This window comes from Sapajus apella, unplaced genomic scaffold, assembly GCF_009761245.1.
Source record: "Sapajus apella isolate SASKATOON/1434 unplaced genomic scaffold, GSC_monkey_1.0 scaffold6, whole genome shotgun sequence".
Lineage (NCBI taxonomy): Eukaryota > Metazoa > Chordata > Mammalia > Primates > Cebidae > Sapajus > Sapajus apella.
Window position 1 is genome coordinate 4,502,746 of NW_022436946.1, and position 18,359 is coordinate 4,521,104.

The window sequence follows — 18,359 nt, forward strand, 5'->3', positions numbered from 1 at the left end:
TCTTTCAGCTGATGGTGAAGTAAAAGAATGTTTCAAACTTACCTTCTGCCTGCAGCCCAGTTTCATATTTAAAATACTTTCAATATAACATACATGCAGTGGTTAGGAAAACTAAGCAAAGAGTGAATCACAGAGTTCAAGTTCTTAAAAAGTACTTGTCAGGTTTGCCCCCACCAACAGTCTCCATTCTCTATTTAAGCGTAAATGAGTAAGCTCTGCTTTCAGCTAGTCTCTTTCCTTTTTCTTAAACTCTTTCAATGTTCCCTTGGGAGTTTCAAATCATCCCTTCCAGCCACCATTCTTTTATTCCTAAGGGTTGAGTTATCAAGTTCTCCACTGTCTTTGGAAAGGGGGTTAACCAGCCTGCTGTTCAAGTTACTCAGACCTAGGAGGATCTTTTTACAGTTGAAGGAAGCTCTAAACCAGTGTCTCTAACCTTGGGGTCCAGCCACCTGGCTTGGCACTCTACTTTCCCCAGGCAAAGTCATTTTAGGTCATTGCCTAGCAAAACATAGGCTTGAATAACCTGTTGAGTAGAGGTTTTTGGAGAAGTGAGGGGGAGGAGGTGTAAATTTTACTATGATGGAGGGTGTGTGAGGAAAAGGGCAGGTCAATGTCTTTCGGAAGGGCATGGGCTTCACTGTAATTTCATGCTTGGAGCATTCCTAAAAGTTAATATTTTAACAATATAAATTGCAAAGAAAGAAGAATGACAAAACAGGCTGGTGGCAATACACTGAAGATACAAAAACTTCTCTACGGTGGGATGGGTGGGAAGTGGAATTGTTGGAATCTTCTGGAGACAAAGGGATTTTTATATGCATCAAAAAAAGACATGAATTTTTACAATAGTTGAGGAATGTTGTGGGAATTTGGGGCAAAGCCTTGGATTAGTTTATATTCTGTTCTTCTAGATTCCCAAAGGAGTTTCTAACCCATGGGAACCCCAACTTATAAAGCAGCCTAAGCTATACTTTTTTAATCCAGAAAAAAGCTAGCTGCAGTTTTTAAGCTGTATTCAAACTTTCTCTGAAAGAGTTTCTTTTTTTCTTTTTTTTAATGCTACAAAATTGAAAATAGTATATGTGACATATTTAACTTTTAGATATGTTCTATTGAGTAGTAAACCAATGCTTATAACAGTCCTTGAACTATGTGGATAAAATATGGTTTTCATCAGTGAGTGTGTATATACATATACACTACTACAAGGAACGATTTATGATAACTTGCCGACTAGTGAAAGATTGTTTCAGAAATCATAAATCACTTAAGATTGAACTAATAGCTTTCCCTGAGGGGGCTTCAAAAGAATCTACCTTTGAATTGGATGCTGAAACTCTACGTTTGAATTTATCACCCATTTCTCAGGAAAGTTTATAGTTACATGTAAGACAGCATTATAAAAATGAAATTCAATGACAACAAATTGGTTTGGTCTTTTAAAAATTATTATCAGAATTATGTTACTCTATTGGACTGATTCTTGCTCTAAATTTAGCTTGTCCCCATATTATCAAGAATCTGACCTCAAATGGATTTCATAAATAATGTTTTAATAAATACCATGATTCTTTGAAATGTAAACAGAAATCTCATATGGAGGACCCAACAAGGGAAAAGATCTAAAACTAACACAATTTAAAAACTGGTAAAATTCTTCACCTTGGCTTCTTAAATCTGTGTTTCCATTCCCAACACATAGGTATAAAAAGGCATAAAAATTATAATTTCCTAGAATGTGCAGTCGAATTCTCTTCAAATGCTAAGATATTTGTGTCTTTACAGATTCATTGATCTGTTTAGACTGCCACTCATGATTCATCTGTTCATAATTTCTAAGGATGAAGTTAGTTACAATAAATAATCACTGGAATTTAATTTTTTAAAATTAAGAGCTGATGGAGAATAACATTTAAATATGCTAGAATTTAGATGCATTCTGTAACAGATTTTCCTTATCAGAAACTATATCTGCATCTATATCTATAAGATGAATGCATGCCTTTTAGCCCCTGGCTCTGCCCCTTCCTTGTTTTAGACTGTTTATTGGACCCTTTTGTGCTGGAGTATCCTCACATCTAAAATGGGGATAACAATTGTAGTTACCTTATAGGATTGGTGAGAGAATTAAATAAGATGAGTACAAAAACCACGTGCCTGGCACATACTATAGGCTCAATGGATATTATCATGGTTAATATTTGTATACCCAAATGATTGGCCATCAAAATATGATCAAAGTTTGAAATATGTCCTTTAAGCCCTATTTTGGTCTTGTTCGCCTTTCCAGTTGCATTTTACTTACCACACAGAGCAGCCATCCAATTTATAACTTATTTAAATCCTTGCCATAAAATAAGCTATTATGTATTTCGTTTAGGGTCTTTTAAGAGAGTTATTTCTTCCAATGGTTAAAATTATTCAACGTCTTTATGATGAGAGAGATGTAAACAGTGTCTGTTGAACAAACATATTGTTTAATTTTTCTGCTATTGTTTTGTCTACAGAATGGGCAGAACTCACTCTGGAAGAGCTGGTGGGAATAACTCCATCTGGGAGGCACACAACATAGGCAGCACAGTGGAGCACAATCAAGTCTGGAGCTGTCAGCTCCCAGGTCCTGAAGGATTAAGAACTTTCACTAGAGTCTGTATTCCACTACAGAGAAAATCCTCTTTGCATCGCCAAATGACTCTCACTTTCCTAAACTTACTCTAAGAATATCTTGTAACAGCAATTTGCATAAGCCGGCTCACATGCCACTGTGATTTAATGTCTGATTTGCTACTGAATCAGTTGTGTTTGGCCAGCCTTTCTGTCTTCACATTGTTCATAGTGTTTATCCTTAAGCTTAGCAACCAACCAAACTTTGAGTGGAATGTCAATATTCAAGAGTGAACTGTATTATAAGTTTTCTAAGTGTTCCAGAAGAGACTGTGTTTGTGTAGTTTACATTTTTTTCACTTTCTGTTTTACTTATGATATTCTCAACGCATGAAACTTTGGCCATTTTTCCCCCCTTGCTATTCACAAAATTCCAAATACTAGTAAAAATGCCTGTGTCTTTAATTCACATAATGGATTCGTGTTATATTAAATGTTAGTGAATATATAAACATAAGAATACAAGGATAACTTTGTTAAAGTACATAAAAGCATCAGGACATTTGTCTTATGGCAGTGACAAACTGAAGCTTCCCGACCAAGATAGACGTATTTTGGGTTTTGGCCAGACAGCTAAAAAACCCTGTTTCTTGACCTAAAAAGGTTTTAAGCTGAAAAACAAGTGGTGGCTTACTGACAGTAAATTTTAAACAAAGGGCTTAAAAAAAATAATTACTCCATTAAAAAATGCATACATTTATAGTCACAGAATTAGTTTTTGTTTTGACCTTGAAAAGGACTTGAAAGTATTACTCCAAACTTACTTTACACATACTAAAAATTTAATAGTTTTTGAAAAAAGAAGGTGATCATGTGGCTTTTCAGACGGGAATGGTATGTAATGTTTTGCATCAGCTCTGGGTCTTGAGTTATCTCCACCAATCAGATATTCTTTAGAGCCGGCAGGGTTTGGAAAGATTATTTTATACCCTCATTTTACAGATAAAGAACCTGAGACCCATGAGAGTAAGTGACTTGGTTAGGACATGGAGCGCTCCAGAGACCGGGTCCAAGATCTTCCCCCGTTTCACAATTAGGAGGCCGCTGTCTGGAGGCCATTTCCTTCCTCATAATCCTCGTAAAGTTAATTTCCAGCCTGTTGGAAAGAGGAATGGACGACCGCCTGGCTTAGAAGTTTTCCTCCCTTCCCAAATCCCGTTTTCTCTTCCTTTTCTTCCGATAGCCGCTTCCCCAGCGCCCACAAGTGGAAATCAGCCGCCCGCGGGGCTGCGCTGCCGAAAGAGGCGGCCGGCGGCTGCGGGACCCCTTCCCGCCGGCCTGGACGCGGCCTGGGCTCGGGGGCCGCATGATGCAGCCCAAAGAAGGCGCAGAACAGCACGTGTTCCCGGCTGTGCCGGGCCTCCCGCGCCGCCGCCCAATCGCCGCGGCCGCCTCGCGCTCAGGCAGCGCCTGCCGGCCGCTGGGACCTCGGGCCCGGGGATTCGCGCCGCAGGCCGCCCGCCATGCGCTTCCGCTTCGGGGTGGTGGTGCCGCCCGCCGTGGCTGGCGCCCGGCCAGAGCTGCTGGTGGTGGGGTCGCGGCCCGAGCTGGGGCGCTGGGAGCCGGGAGGAGCCGTGCTCATGAGGCCCGCGGGCACCGCGGCGGGCGCCGGGTCGCTGGCGCTGCAGGAGCCGGGCCTTTGGCTCGGGGAGGTGGAGCTGGCGGCCGAGGAGGCGGCGCAGGACGGGGCGGAGCCGGGCCGCGTGGACACGTTCTGGTACAAGTTCCTGAAGCGGGAACCAGGAGGAGAGCTCTCCTGGGAAGGTACTGGCAGTGGGCGCCGGCCCCGGGCGCGGAGCGGGAGCTCGGCCTCGGCCTTGGGCGGGCCCCGCAGGCCCCCACGGCGCGCGTCCCGGGCTCTTTGCCCGCGTCCCTGCGCACTCGCCGGCGCCCCGGGCTGACCCTGCTCTGCGGGCTACGCTGTAACCGCCAGCCGCGCCTCCGGCTTCCTACTGGTTCCCTAGACCCGTACAGCGCTCCCGCCCCCTTAGTCGCTCGCCTCTCTGACACCGCTTGCGCACACCCAGTCCCCAGTTTCTTTCCAACCGCGCCTGCGTCAGGGGCCGGTGCCCTTCGTCTCCCGCTAGGGGCCCCTTCGCCCTCCGAGTCATCTTTGCGCGGGTCCCTGGGCTGCCCGGCCGCGCGCCGCCGAACAGCTACACTGCCCCAACTCCGTCTTAGTTGGTTTCTGTGTCCTCATTTTCCTGCCCTAGTTCACTAAAAAAAGATCCAATCAGTGAAACTAGCATTTTCGCTAATCCTAGACTGCAACGTGTTACTTACTGTATAAATTTTTTTTTTTTCTTATTTTGAGAATGAACGAATGGAAAGATGTTGGATGTTGGATTTTTTCTTTTTTAATCCCAGATATATGACAATTGAGACATGACCTGCCTTAAACTACTAAAACAATACATGCTGGTTGTAGAATAATAATAATGATGATAAAGAAATATACATAGTGAAAACTTACAGTGTTTCCGGCACGCATCTTAAATACACTGCCTGTATACATTTATGTATGATATATGCATATACTTTTTTTTTAACAAAAATTATATAATATCTAATTCTGAATTTTTTCCTTTCTTGCCTAACAATATGTTGGGGACGTCTTTATTTTACATGTAGATATATATTTTAAATGGCAACACATTATTTTGCATCTACCAATGTGCATTTAGGTTCTTTTCAGTTTTCTGTTATAGACAGTAGTAGCTTAATTGAAATTCCTTTTGCAGGTTATCATTGAACATTCGGGAATGTTTCTGCAGAGTAGAGTCAAACAAGTGAAATTATTAGGTCAAAATGTAGTCTTTTTTTTTTTTTTTTTTTTTTTTTTTTTTTTTTTTTTTTAGTAAGGACTGCTAAATTATGCCCTGAAAAGGTGATACTAATATCGGTTCCCACCAATAACGTCTGAAATGAGGCAGCCCATTTCTTCAAAGGAAATGTGCAAGGTTGAGGACTGGAGTGGGTGTGACTCAGTAGTTGAAGTCAATGAAATGAATGTCTCTTGAGAAGTTGATATGTAAAAAATGGGCCATTTAGCCTGTGATAATGTAGAAACAAAGAATCCGTAAAGAAGATTCGACTGGAATATGTTTATATATTATCCTTGTTCTCTTTTTGTACCCCACTGGGCTTATGGTCTGGTAGCATTTATTCTTTTATTTTACCATGACAGAACTGAAAGATACTCTCTTCAGTTTATCTTTCCTTTACAGGGTCTTACTATTATTCATAGTAAGAGGTTGTCCGGAGCGGTGGGGCCCTGGACCCATGAATCCCCTTTTCTCTCCTAGGCTTCCAGGCCTGTGGTGAGAGGGGCTGCTATGGAGGTCTCTGAAATGCCTTCTAGGCCTTTTCTCCATTGTCTTGGCTATTAACATACAATTCCTCCTTACTTAGCAAATTTTTACAGCCAGCTTGAGTTCCTCCCTGAAAATGGATTTTTCTTTTCTAAGTGGCAAAGCTGCATATTTTCCAAGCTTTTATGCTCTGCTTCCCTTTTAAATATATCTCTTTGCTCATAGATTTGAGCATATGCTGTTAGAAGCAGCCAGACCACATCTTGAATGCTTTGCTGCTTAGAAATTTCTTCCACCAAATACCCTAAATCATCTTTCTCAAGTTCAGCTTTCCACAGATTTCTAGAGCAGGGCCACAATGTTGCCGGTCTCTGTGCTAAAGCATAATATGAGTGACGTTTACTCTGGTTTCCAATAAGTTCTTCATCTCTGTCTGAGACCATCTCAGCCGTATCACTGTCAGCATTTGGTCACAACAATTCACAAGTTTCTAGGAAGTTCCAAACTTTCCTTCATCTGCCTGTCTTCCTTTGAGTCCTCCAAACTGTCCCATCCTCTCCCTAACACCTGATTCCAAAGCTGCTTCCACATTTTCAGGTATCTTTATAGCAGTGCACCTCTTCCCAGTTCCAATTTTCTGTGTTAGTCGTTCCTGCATTACCATAAAGAATGACGTAAGACTGAGTAATTTATGAAGTAAACAAGTTTAATTGAGCCACCATTCTCCAGGCTATACAGGAAGCATGGCTTGGGGGGCCCCTGGAAACTTACAAACATGGCAGAAGGCAAAGGGGAAGCAGTCACATCCTACATGGTTGGAGCAGGGGGAAGAGAGAGAGACGGAGGAAGTGCTACACACTTTTAAACAACCAGATCTTATGAGAACTGTCACAAGAAAGGAAAGGAGGAAGTCCGCCCCCATGATTCACTCACCTCTCACCAGGCTCCCTTTCCAACATTGGGGATTACTGTTCAGACATGAGATTTGGGTGGGGACACAAATCCAAACCATATCACTGGGAAAGTGTTTTATTAGGTGAGCACATTCCTTTCCTGAAGAAATTTAGTGTACTGATTACCAAGAATGAGGAAAGTGGATCTTAGGTAGGCAGCTAACAATGCATGGTGCAGTTTAAAACAAAAGATGTCATGTACAACATTTATTTGTGTATTTATTTGTTTTTGTCTTTTACCAGATTGTGAGCTCTATGAGTGTAGGGACTATGTGTATTTTATTAATTCTTTTATATCCTGCAATTGTGGTTGATACAGAGTAGCTGCTCAATAAATATTTGTTGGATGAATAGGGCACAGAACAGAAAGAGATGGAGGTTTTCTCTTTTTTTATATCATGGACTAATTACTTCTTAAGTGCTTTCAATTAAATTACCCTTTTTCCTTACAGTAACACTGCAAGGTAGATATTCGTTTCATTGTTATATAAATAAGAAGATTGAGGCTTACTTCTAGGTCTAATCTGCTGTGACTCCCATCCAGTGAATTTTTATTTTCAGATACTGTATTTCTCATCTCTAGAAGTTCCATTCAGTATTCTTTTGCATTTTTTCCTTTTTTTCTCATCTAGCTTATGTTTTTCTTTAAGTTCGTGACTATGTTGAAGTTATAGCCAGAGTCTTTATCGTCTAGTTTCTTTATATGTGTCATATTTGAGTGTAGTTTCTACTGACTAATTTTTTCTAACAGTTATTGATAATATCTAACTACTTCTTTTCATGCCTTTTCTGAGTAACCATAGCTGAGCTTTATTTGTGGATTATTTTAATGTATGATAAATTATGTTACATGTATTTTTAAGAATAAACTGTTTAGAATAATTTTAAATTAGTACAGAGAGTTCCTATATACTCCTTGCTCAGTTTTCTCTACTGTTAATATTTTATATTAGTATGACACTTGTGAGAATTAAGGAACCAATAGTGATACATGGTTATTAACTAGGATCCAGATTTCTTTCATGTTTTATTATTTTTTACCTAACATGCCTTTTCTCTTCCAAGACCTTATCTATATGCCCACATTACATTTATTCTTTATTGTAACTGGGTGTTCCAGGCTCTTGACCCCCCTCCCCGAGGAATGGGTGAAGAGGCCCCACAGGTGCAGTGGGCTTGTTCAAGTAAGTAACGGACCCAAAGAGTTTTGCAGAAAAGCAATTTATTAGGCAGAGAGAGAGAAAGAAAGAAAGAAGTGGTGGGGGGGAGAGAGAGAGAGAGAGAGGACTCTCACACTGTTGTGGGAGGGCATCCAGAGATGGAGTCCACACAGGTGAGGGGCAGGGGGGTCTTTTAATTTGGAGTTACTCCCGCAGCACTCAAGTTCTTGGCCCATGAGAGGAGTTCCTTCAAACTTCCAGTGGAGTGATTGATCTTTGACTTTGACATCGGATTGGTTGCCTGGCCCACAATCCTCCCATAGCTTTTTGGGGGCTTTCTAAAGAAAGGGAGCTCACCTGGGCAGTTTACCTTTCCTGCGCAGGAAAGTTAGACAAAGAACTCTAGGCTCTGGGATGGAGACGTCTTTAAGGCAGGTCAGGCAAGTCACTGGGAAGTTCTTGCCTTTGAAACCACGTGCCTTGTGGACCCGGGAAGAGAAATTGATACATTCCCTCATTATGACTGTGATAGTTTCTCAGACTTTATGTATTTCTGCAATGACCTTGACAGTTTTGAATAGCATTCATCAGGTATTTTGCAGAAAGTTTCTCAGTTGGAAATTTTCTGGTGTTTTTTCTCATTTAGACTTGGATTATGGGATTTTGGGAAGACATGGAAGTAAAGTGCCTTTCTTATTACATCATATCAAGGACGTGGGCAGGGACAGCCTCTCTTGCTGTTTGGCTTTCCTAGAGCAATATTTAGTGATATTTTTTCTTTTCTGTCAAACGTAAAACATCGAGTAACTTTCTAGTGAATTTTCTAGGCACACCAGTGAGCCCTATCCTGGAATGCATTAGGATCACCTTGGGAGCTTTTCAAATCACAGATCTACAGAATCCTCATGGATGGATCCTGGAAATTCATGTTTTTTATAATAGCTTGCTGGGATGTAATTCACATATCATAGAATTCACCTGTTTAAAGTGTACAGTTCAGTGGTTTTTAGGATACTCAGTCATCTGTCCCTGTGGATTCTGTATCTGTGGATTCAGCCAATCTTGGATTGAAAATATTCAGAAAAAAATTCTACAAAATTCTAAAAAGAAAAACTTGAATTTGCTGTCTGTCAAGTACTATGTTGATTCCACACAAGTGGAGTGATGGGTAGGCATTGTATTAGGTATTTAATAGTGTAAGTAACTAGAGATGATTTAGAGCAGCAGTCCCTAACCTTTCTGGCATCAGGGACCAGTTTTGTGAAAGATAATTTTTTCATGAACTGTGGAGGTAGGAATGGTGTGGGATGATTCAAGCACATTACATTTATTGTGCACTTTGTTTCTATTATTCTTTCATTGTAATATGTAATGAAATAATTATATGACTCACCATAATATAGAATCATTGGGAGCCCTGAGTTTTTCTGCAATTAGATGGTCCCATCTATGGGTGGGAGAAGACAGCAACAGATCATCAGGCATTAGATTCTCATAAGGAGCCTGCAGCCTAGCTCTCTCCCAAGTGCAGTTCACAATAGGGTTCATGCTCCTATGAGAATCTACTGTGCCACTGATCTGACAGGAGGCAGGCAGAGTTCAGCCCATAATGTGAGTGATGGGGACCAGCTGTAAATACAGATGAATCTTTGCTCACTCATTCACCCACTTACCTCCTGCTGTGCAACCTGATTCCTAACGGAGGAAGTTGGCTGGAGGTTGGGGACTCCTGATTTAAAGAACAACATATCCTCAAATAACATCTTTCATTCAATGTTGTTTCATTACAATGTTAGTGAGAAAAAAGACCACTTCCTGCCAGGCCCCTGTCTGTGCAGAGTCTGCATGTTCTTCCTGTGTCTGTGTGGGTTCTCTCCAGGTCCTCTGGTTTCCTCCCACATCTCAGAGCTGTGTCTGTGAGGTTCTTTGACATGCCTATATGGTCCCAATCAGAGTTAGTGTGGGTGTGCATGAGTGCCCTGCCATGGAAGGGCGTCCTGTCTAGGGTGGGTGCCTGCCTAGCACCTGCAGGGATGAATTCTGGCCACCCTTAATCCTGGACTGGAATAATTGGGTTGATTAATGAATGAAAACATGAATACAAATTAATGTCAAACAAAAATCTGTAAAGTATATGATAATCATACAAATGCTTGACAACAAATAATATGCTACCAAAGTGCTCAGTGAGCCTCCCTGTTTGTGATCATTTTGGACCTGAGTGGTGGCAGGAGGTGCTCATTTTTTACTTTGTGAACATTTGTTTCTTAATGTAACCCATCACCACCACTATTACCACAGTCACTCACTGACTCACCACTAATTGGTTAAATAATTTTCTTACTTGTTGATATGTTTTGCTGTGTCCCCACCAAAATCTCATCTTGAATTCCCACATGTTGTGGGAGGGACCCAGTGAAATGTAATTTAATAATGAGGGCAGGTCTTTCTTTTGCTCTTCTCATGATAGTGAATAAGTCTCATGAGATCTGATGGCTTTAAAAGGTGGAGTTTCCTGCACAAGCTCTCTCTCTCTCTTTGCCTGCTGCCTTCCATGTAAGACTTGACTTGCCTCTTCTTATCTTCTGCCGTAATTGTGAGGCTTCCCCAGCCACATGGAACTGTAAGTCCAATTAAGCCTCTTTCTTTTGTAAATTGCCCAATCTCAGGTATGTTTCATCAGCAGTATGAAAATGGACTAATACACTCATCTTTAATCATCGTTCTTAAATATGTGTATAGCTCACATTTACTTCAGTGTTTAATATGGGAAGTGTTTTGGATATTTATTGAGAAGTTTAGTGATGTTTTTATGACCAGAAATATGCCTTAGAAACTTTACTCTTATTTATATCACTTAGCTATGGTAACATTGGTTTGTTGTGCATCATTTCACTTAAAGTCACAGTTTTTGAGAACCTATCTACCACGTTAACTGAGGACTTAGTGCATACAGGAGGATATCTGCAGATTATATGCAAATACTATGCCATTTTATATTTGGGATTTGAGCATCTGCAGATTTGGGTATCTGCTGGTGCTCCTGGGACCAATCACTCACGGATACTGAGGGACACTGTACATTCACAAAATGGGATGTAACTATCAACACTTATTCTACTACATTTTTGCCATTCCAAAAAGAAACCCTATGCTCATTACCAGTTAATCTTTCTTCCTCCCTGCTGTATCCTCAGGCAAGCACTAATGTACTTTCTGTCTCTAGAGCTTTGCCTATTCTCGATGTTTCATAGCAATGGAGTCACACAATATGTGGCCCTTTGTAACTGGCTTCTTTCACTAATGTTAATGTTTTCAAGGTTTTTACATGTTGTAGCATGCCTCTGTACTTCATTAACTCTTATTGCTGAGTAATATTCATTGCATAAGTGTGTCACATTTTCTTTATTCATTCGTCAGTTGAGGAAGTTTTCACTTTTAAAATAATGGTGCTGTGAACATTTGCATACCAGTTTTTGTGTGAACAAACGTTTTTACTTGTATTGGGTATGTACCCAGAAGTAGAATGGCTGAGTCATATGGTAACTCTATGTTTAACCTTTTAAGGAAATTCCAAACTGTTTTTCAAGGTGAAAGCACCATTTTCCACTCTCACCAGCGGTGTATGAGAGTTTTGGTTTTTCCATACTCTTGTTATTGTGTGTATTTTTAATTTTAGTCATTCCAGAGGGTGTGAAATGGGATCTTGTTGTGGTGTTTATTTCCCTAATGACTGATGATGTGGCTGTACGTCAATATGGAAGATACACACGTTTGTATCTTCTGTACACACAAAGAAGATATGTATGTGTATCTTCTTTGGAGAAAAGTCTATTCAAATCCTCTGTCCATTTTCATTTTCAGTGGGCTTATTTGCCTTTTTATTGCTGTGTTGAAAGAGTCCAGGTTTTAAAAATATCGGCCGGGCGTGGTGGCTCACGCCTGTAATCCCAGCACTTTGGGAGGCCGAGGCGGGTGGATCACGAGGTCAAGAGATCGAGACCATCCTGGTCAACATGGTGAAACCCCGTCTCTACTAAAAATACAAAAAATTAGCTGGGCATGGTGGCGTGTGCCTGTAATCCCAGCTACTCAGGAGGCTGAGGCAGGAGAATTGCCTGAACCCAGGAGGCGGAGGTTGCGGTGAGCCGAGATCGCGCCATTGCACTCTAGCCTGGGTAACAAGAGCAAAACTCCGTCTCAAAAAAAAAAAAAAATCATCTCAGATGACATTGTTACAGGTAATCCTTAGATATGCATAGGAAACCACCAAATAGGCAGTCAGTTTGAAATGCATGAATTGGTTTCATATAGTGCTTTACTTCATTGCAACCTGTAAAGAAATCTCAGACTCAAGAAAAGATGTACTAATACATCACTATAAGAGGCAACTTAAAAATTTTGTGGAAAATGGAATTAAAAGTTTAAAATAAAAAACACAAACTTTATTTCTCAATGTAAGTTCCATTACAATCAAGGCACTTTTTAAGCAATGATGACAGCTGTTAATCTATCCCTAAAGAACTGAGGATTTTAGAAATTAAACCATGTCAATTCAGTCTTTTTTTAAATTATTTTACATTATTAACTAAAGAAAAATAGGTGCCCTTTACAGATTCATTGAGATTAGGAAACAAAAAGAAGTTAGAAAGAGCCAAGCCAACTCAGGACAGTAAGGGGGATGCCTAATGATTTCCCATAGAAATTTTCACAAAATTGCCCTTGTTTGATGAGCGGAATGAGTAGGAGCATAGTCATGGTGGAAAAACTCTCTGGTGAAACTTTTCTAGGCATTTTTCTGCTACAGCTTTGGCTGATGTTCTCAAAATACTCATAATAATCAGATGCTATCATTCTTTTGCTTTCCAGGAAGTCAGTAGGGAAAATGCCTTGAGAATAGCCAAAACTGTTGTCATGATATCTTCTCTTAACCATCGACTTGTGGTTTGACTGGGCCACTTTCACTCCTCAGTAGTCATTGTTTTGATAGCGCTTTGTTTTCAGGATCATACTGGGAAAGTCATGTTTCATCTCCTGTTATAATTCCTGAAAGCTGTGCATCAGAAGCTTGCTCTCATTTGTTTAAAATTTTCATTGAAAGCTCTGCTCTTGTCTGCAGCTGATCTGGGTGCAATGGATTTGGCACCCACTAAATGGAAAGCCTGTTTAATTTTTGAGCTAGAAATTGTGTAAGCTGACCCAGCTATTGTTTCTGCTGTTAATTATTGGTCCTCTTCCTAACAAGAATAATTTTTTTTCTTTGTAAATTGATGTGGATGGTCTGTTGCTGCAGGCTTCATCTTCAACATTGTCTCATCCTTTCTTAAAATGAGTTATCTAACGTAAAATGCTGATTTCTTTGGGGCTTTGTCTCCATAAACTTCTGATGCTTTTCGTAAAGCATCAATGTTTTCACTATTCTTCCAGCCAAACTTCAGAATAAATTTGATGTGTGTTCTTGCTTCTGTTTTAAGCAGAATTCATGTTGCTCCACAGGGGCTGTTTTCAAACTGATGCCTTATTCTTAGTGCCTCAAACTAGACCCTGTTCAGATATGTTATACCAAGTTAGTATTAGTTTATTCTAGTTCCCCCAAAATTTGAAATCTATGCACAGTTTTTACACAGTGTGCATTTTCTATGAACTTTTTGAAGACCTGCTCATGTTTCCCACTGGAATTTTTTTTGAGGAAGAATGCATTTTTAAAGTCCTTGAAAATTATTAAGCTCCATTAGTCTAATGAAAAATGATACAAACTTTTTCTAAAAGACATTTGATTTAATGGAATTATCTGTCAGGTATATTTATCCTTCCTTTAACAACTCTAATGTTATAATCTTTCTGCACACTACTCTTAGATGTAGGTGCTCTTTGAGCTCTTTTATGAGATCACCTCTTATCTCAAGCTAAATTCTTTCTCTGGAAGACCGTCTCTAATTCCAGGATGTTGTATCTCTATCTCTAATCTCTCTTCTGGGCTCCAGACCTCTATATCTTCTTGTTTACAAGCCTTTTATCCTGATTTAATGACACTGCAGCTTAGTCATTTAAGTGTGTGGAACATGGAACTTTTGTACGCTGGGCTGCCTGTATTATAAGCTCCTGTGGTGTAATGAGTACTTCTTAGGCCAAATCCTTTGAAATTTTAATTTAATAGTTCTGAAATTGGCTGGGAAATACAAACTTCCTAATTTTCCCAGATGCTTTTAATAATCAGCTGGTTTGGAAGACCACTGTTAGAGACTCTGCAATTGAAATATTTCAGTCCCCCAATCCTTTTGATTTTCCTCCTGCTGCCTCTGCCCTGGATTGTTTCCTCATGCCTTCTGCGTGATGTAAATAACTTCTACAGGAACTGCTTTGCGTTCCTTCTCTATTCTGTCCTTCCTCTATGTGCTACTGGAATTCTATTTGTTTTTCTTTGTTTTTTTAAATTGTACTTTTGGTTCTGGGGTACATGTGCAGATCATGCAGAATTGTTGCATAGGTACATACATGGCAAGGTGGTTTGCTGCCTTCATCCCCCCATCACCTATATCTGGTATTTCTCCCCACGTTATCCCTCCCCACCCCTTGCTGTCCCTCCCTGGCACCCCCCAACTGACTGCAGTGTATGATGCTTCTCTCCCTGTGTCCACATGTTCTAATAGTTCAACACCTGCCTGTGAGTGAGAACATGTGGTGTTTGGTTTTCTGTTCTTATGTCAGTTTGCTGAGAATGATGGTTTCCAGTTTCATCCATGTCCCTATGAGGGACATGAACTCATTGTTTTTTATGGCTGCGTAGTATTCCGTGGTGTATATATGCCACATTTTCTTTATCCAGTCTATTGTTGTTGGACATTTGGATTGGTTCCAGGTCTTTGTTACTGTAAACAATGAACATATGTGTGCATGTGTCTTTATAATAGAACAATTTATAATTCTTTGCGTATAAACCCAGTAATGGGATTGCTCGGTCAAATGGTATTTCTATTCCTAGGTCCTTGAGGAATCACCACACTGTTTTCCACAATGGTTGCACTAATTTGCCCTCCCACCAACAGTGTAAAAGTGTTCCCGTTTCTCCACATCCTCTCCGGCATCTGTTGTCTCCTGATTTTTTAGATTGCCATACTAACTGGTGTGAGATGGTATCTCAATGTGGTTTTGATTTGCTTCTCTAATGACCAGTGATGATGAGTATTTTTTCATATGTTTGTTGGTCTCATAGATGTCTTCTTTTGAAAAGTGTCTGTTTATTTCCTTTGCCCATGTTTGAATGGGTTTTTTGTTTTGTTTGTTTTGTTTTTGTTTTGTAAATCTGTTTTAGTTCTTTGTAGATTCTGGATATTAGTCCTTTGTCCGATGGGTAGATTGCAAAATTTTTTTCCTATTCTGTTGGTTGCCAGTTCGCTCTAATGATTGTTTCCTTTGCTGTACAGAAGCTCTGGAGTTTAATTAAATCCCATTTGTCTATTTTGGCTTTTGTTGCCATTGCTTTTGGTGTTTTAGCCTAGAAGTCCTTGCTTATGCCTATGTCCTGAATGGTTTTGCCTAGGTTTTCTTCTAGGGTTTTTATGAAGATGGGATGTCACATGTCTAATCAAAATGTTTAGATGATGTATTATTATGTTCTCACATTGCTAATAAAACATACTTGAATCTGGTTAATTTATAAAGAAATGAGCTTTAATTGACTATCAATTCTACATGGCTGGAGGAGCCTCATAATTGTGGCAGAAGGCAAAAGAGGAGCAGTCACATTTTACATGGCGGCAGGCCAGAGAGTCTGTGCAGGGGAACATTATTTTATAAAACCATCAAATCTCGTGAGACTTCTTCACTATTATGAGAACAATATGAGAGAAGCCCATCCCCATGATTCAGTTACCTCCCACCACTTCCCTCCCATGACATATGGGAATGATGGGAGCTACAATTCAAGATGAGATTTGTGTGGAGACACAGCCAAGCCATATCCTTCTGCCCTGTCCTCTCCAAAATCTTATGTCCTCACATTTCAAAACCAATCATGCCTTCCTGACAGTCCCCCAACGTCTTAACTCACTTCAGCATTAACTTAAAAGTCCACAGTCCAAAGTCTCATCTGAGACAAGGCAAGCCCCTTCTGCCTATCAGCTTGTCAAATCAAAAGCAAATTAGTTACTTCCCAGATACTATGGGGTTATAGGCAGTGGGTAAATACACCAGTTCAAAATGGGAGACATTGGCCAAAATGAAAGGCTATAGGCCCCCTGAAGTCTGAAACCCGATAGGGCAGTCATTAAATCTTAAAGTTCCAAAATGATCTCCTTTGACTTTATGTCTCACATCCAGGTCACATTGATGCAAGAGGCGGGCTCCCATGGTCTTGGGCAGCTCCTTCCCTGTGACTTTGCAGTGTCCAGCCCCACTCCTGGCTGCTTTCATGGGTTGGTGTTGAGTGTCTATAGCTTTTCCAGTCACACAGTGCAAGATATTGGTGGATCCACCATTCTGAGGTCTGGAGAATGGTGGCCATCTTCAAACAGCTCCATTAGGCAGTGCCTCAGTGGGGATTCTGTGTGGGGACTCCAATCCCACATTTCTCTTCTGCACTGCTTTAGCAGATGTTCTGCAGAAGGGCCCTGCCTCTGCAGCAAACTTCTTCTTGGACATCCAGTCATTTCCATACATCCTCTGAAATCTAGGTGGAGGTCCCCAAACCTCAGTTATTGACTTCCATGTGTCAGCAGGCTCAATACCACCTGGAAGCTGCCAGTGCTTGGGGCTTATACTCTCTGAAGCCATGGCTTGAGCTGTATCTTGGCCCCTCTTAGCCATGGCTGGAGTGGGTGGGATGTAGGGCACCCAGCAGTGGGCCCTGGGCCTTGCCGACAAAACCGTTTTTGCCTCCAACTTCTCCAGGCCTGTGATGGGAGGGGCTGCTGCAAAGGTCTCTGACATTCCCTGGAGACATTTTCCCTATTGTCTTGGTGATGAGTCTTGACTCATTACTTATGCAAATATCTGTAGCCATCTTGGGTTTCTCCCCAGAAAATAATTTTTTCCCCTTTTCTTTTGCATCATCAGGTTGCAAGTGTTCCAACATTTTATGCTCTTCTTCCTCTTGGATACTTTGGTGCTTAGAAATTTCTTCCGCCAGATATCCTAAATCATCTCTCTCAAGTTCAAAGTTCCACATATCTCTAGGGCAGGGGTAAAATGGTGCCAGTCTCTTTGCATAGCAAGACTGACCTTTGCTCCAGTTCCCAACAAGTTCCTCATCTCCATCTGAGACCACCTCAGCCTGGACTTTATTGTCCATGTCACTATGAGCATTTTGGTCAAAGCCGTTCAACAAGTCTCTAAGAAGCTTCAGACTTTCCCACATCTTCCTGTCTTCTGAGCCCTGAAGTCTCTAGGAAGTTCCAAACTTTCCCACATTTTTCTGTCTTCTTCTGAGCCCTCCAAACTGTTCCAGCCTCAGCCTGTTACTCAGTTCCAAAGTCACTTCTATGTTTTAAAGTATCTTTATAGCAGCACCCTACTCTACTGGTACCAATTTACTGTATTAGTCTGTGCTCATGCTGCTAATAAAGACATACCTGAGACTCGGTAATTTATAAAGGAAGGAAGTTGAATTGACTCATAGTTCCTCATGGCTAGGCAGGCCTCACAGTCATGGCAGAAAGCAAAAGAAGGGCAAAATCACATCTTACATGTCAGCAGACAAAAGAACATGTACAAGGGTATGCCCTTTTGTAAAACCATCTGATCTCATGAGACTTATTCACTATCATGAGAATAGCATTGGGAAAAAACCCACCTCCATGATTCAGTTACCTCCCACCAGGTTCCTTTCATGATAAATGGAAATTATGGCTACAATTCAAGATGAGATTTGGGTGAGGACACAGCCAAACCATATCAGATGATTTCCTACTGCCTATAAAATAAATGTCAACTTCTTAGTTTGGGCTTTCTGGTTTCTCACAATCTGGCAATTATTTACTTTTGCCTGCTCGTCTCCTGTCACTTCCTGTCTTAGTACTGTACTGTTTCCTTGGATTTCTGACATAATCATGGCAGTTTTAGTTCTATAATAAACCATGATACATTCACTCCACTGACTTTGGTATAATAATATGAAAACCAATCAGAAGTAGTGTCTTAGTCTTTTCAGGTTGGTATGACAAAAATACCTTAGATTGGGTAATTTATAAATAAAATAAATTTATTTCTTAACAGTTCTGGAGGCTGGGAAGTTAAAGATTAAGGCACCAGTATTAACAGGTTTGGCTTTC

The 18,359-nt window shown here is 40.7% G+C and overlaps 1 protein-coding gene across 4 annotated transcripts in view; it reads left to right on the plus strand.

The window, feature by feature from the left end:
* The first annotated feature begins 3,362 nt into the window (after positions 1–3,362).
* The window catches only part of EPM2A (EPM2A glucan phosphatase, laforin), a 117,413-nt gene continuing 102,416 nt past the window's right edge, over positions 3,363–18,359 (plus strand). For 2 of the 4 annotated variants that reach the window (XM_032274537.1, XM_032274538.1), the window contains exon 1: positions 4,052–4,431. In XM_032274537.1, coding sequence (XP_032130428.1) covers positions 4,131–4,431 — 301 coding nt within the window. In that variant the 5' untranslated portion in view covers positions 4,052–4,130. Of the gene's footprint in view, positions 4,432–18,359 lie in introns of all 4 variants that reach the window. The other 2 variants (XM_032274536.1, XM_032274535.1) reach the window with 2 other exon arrangements.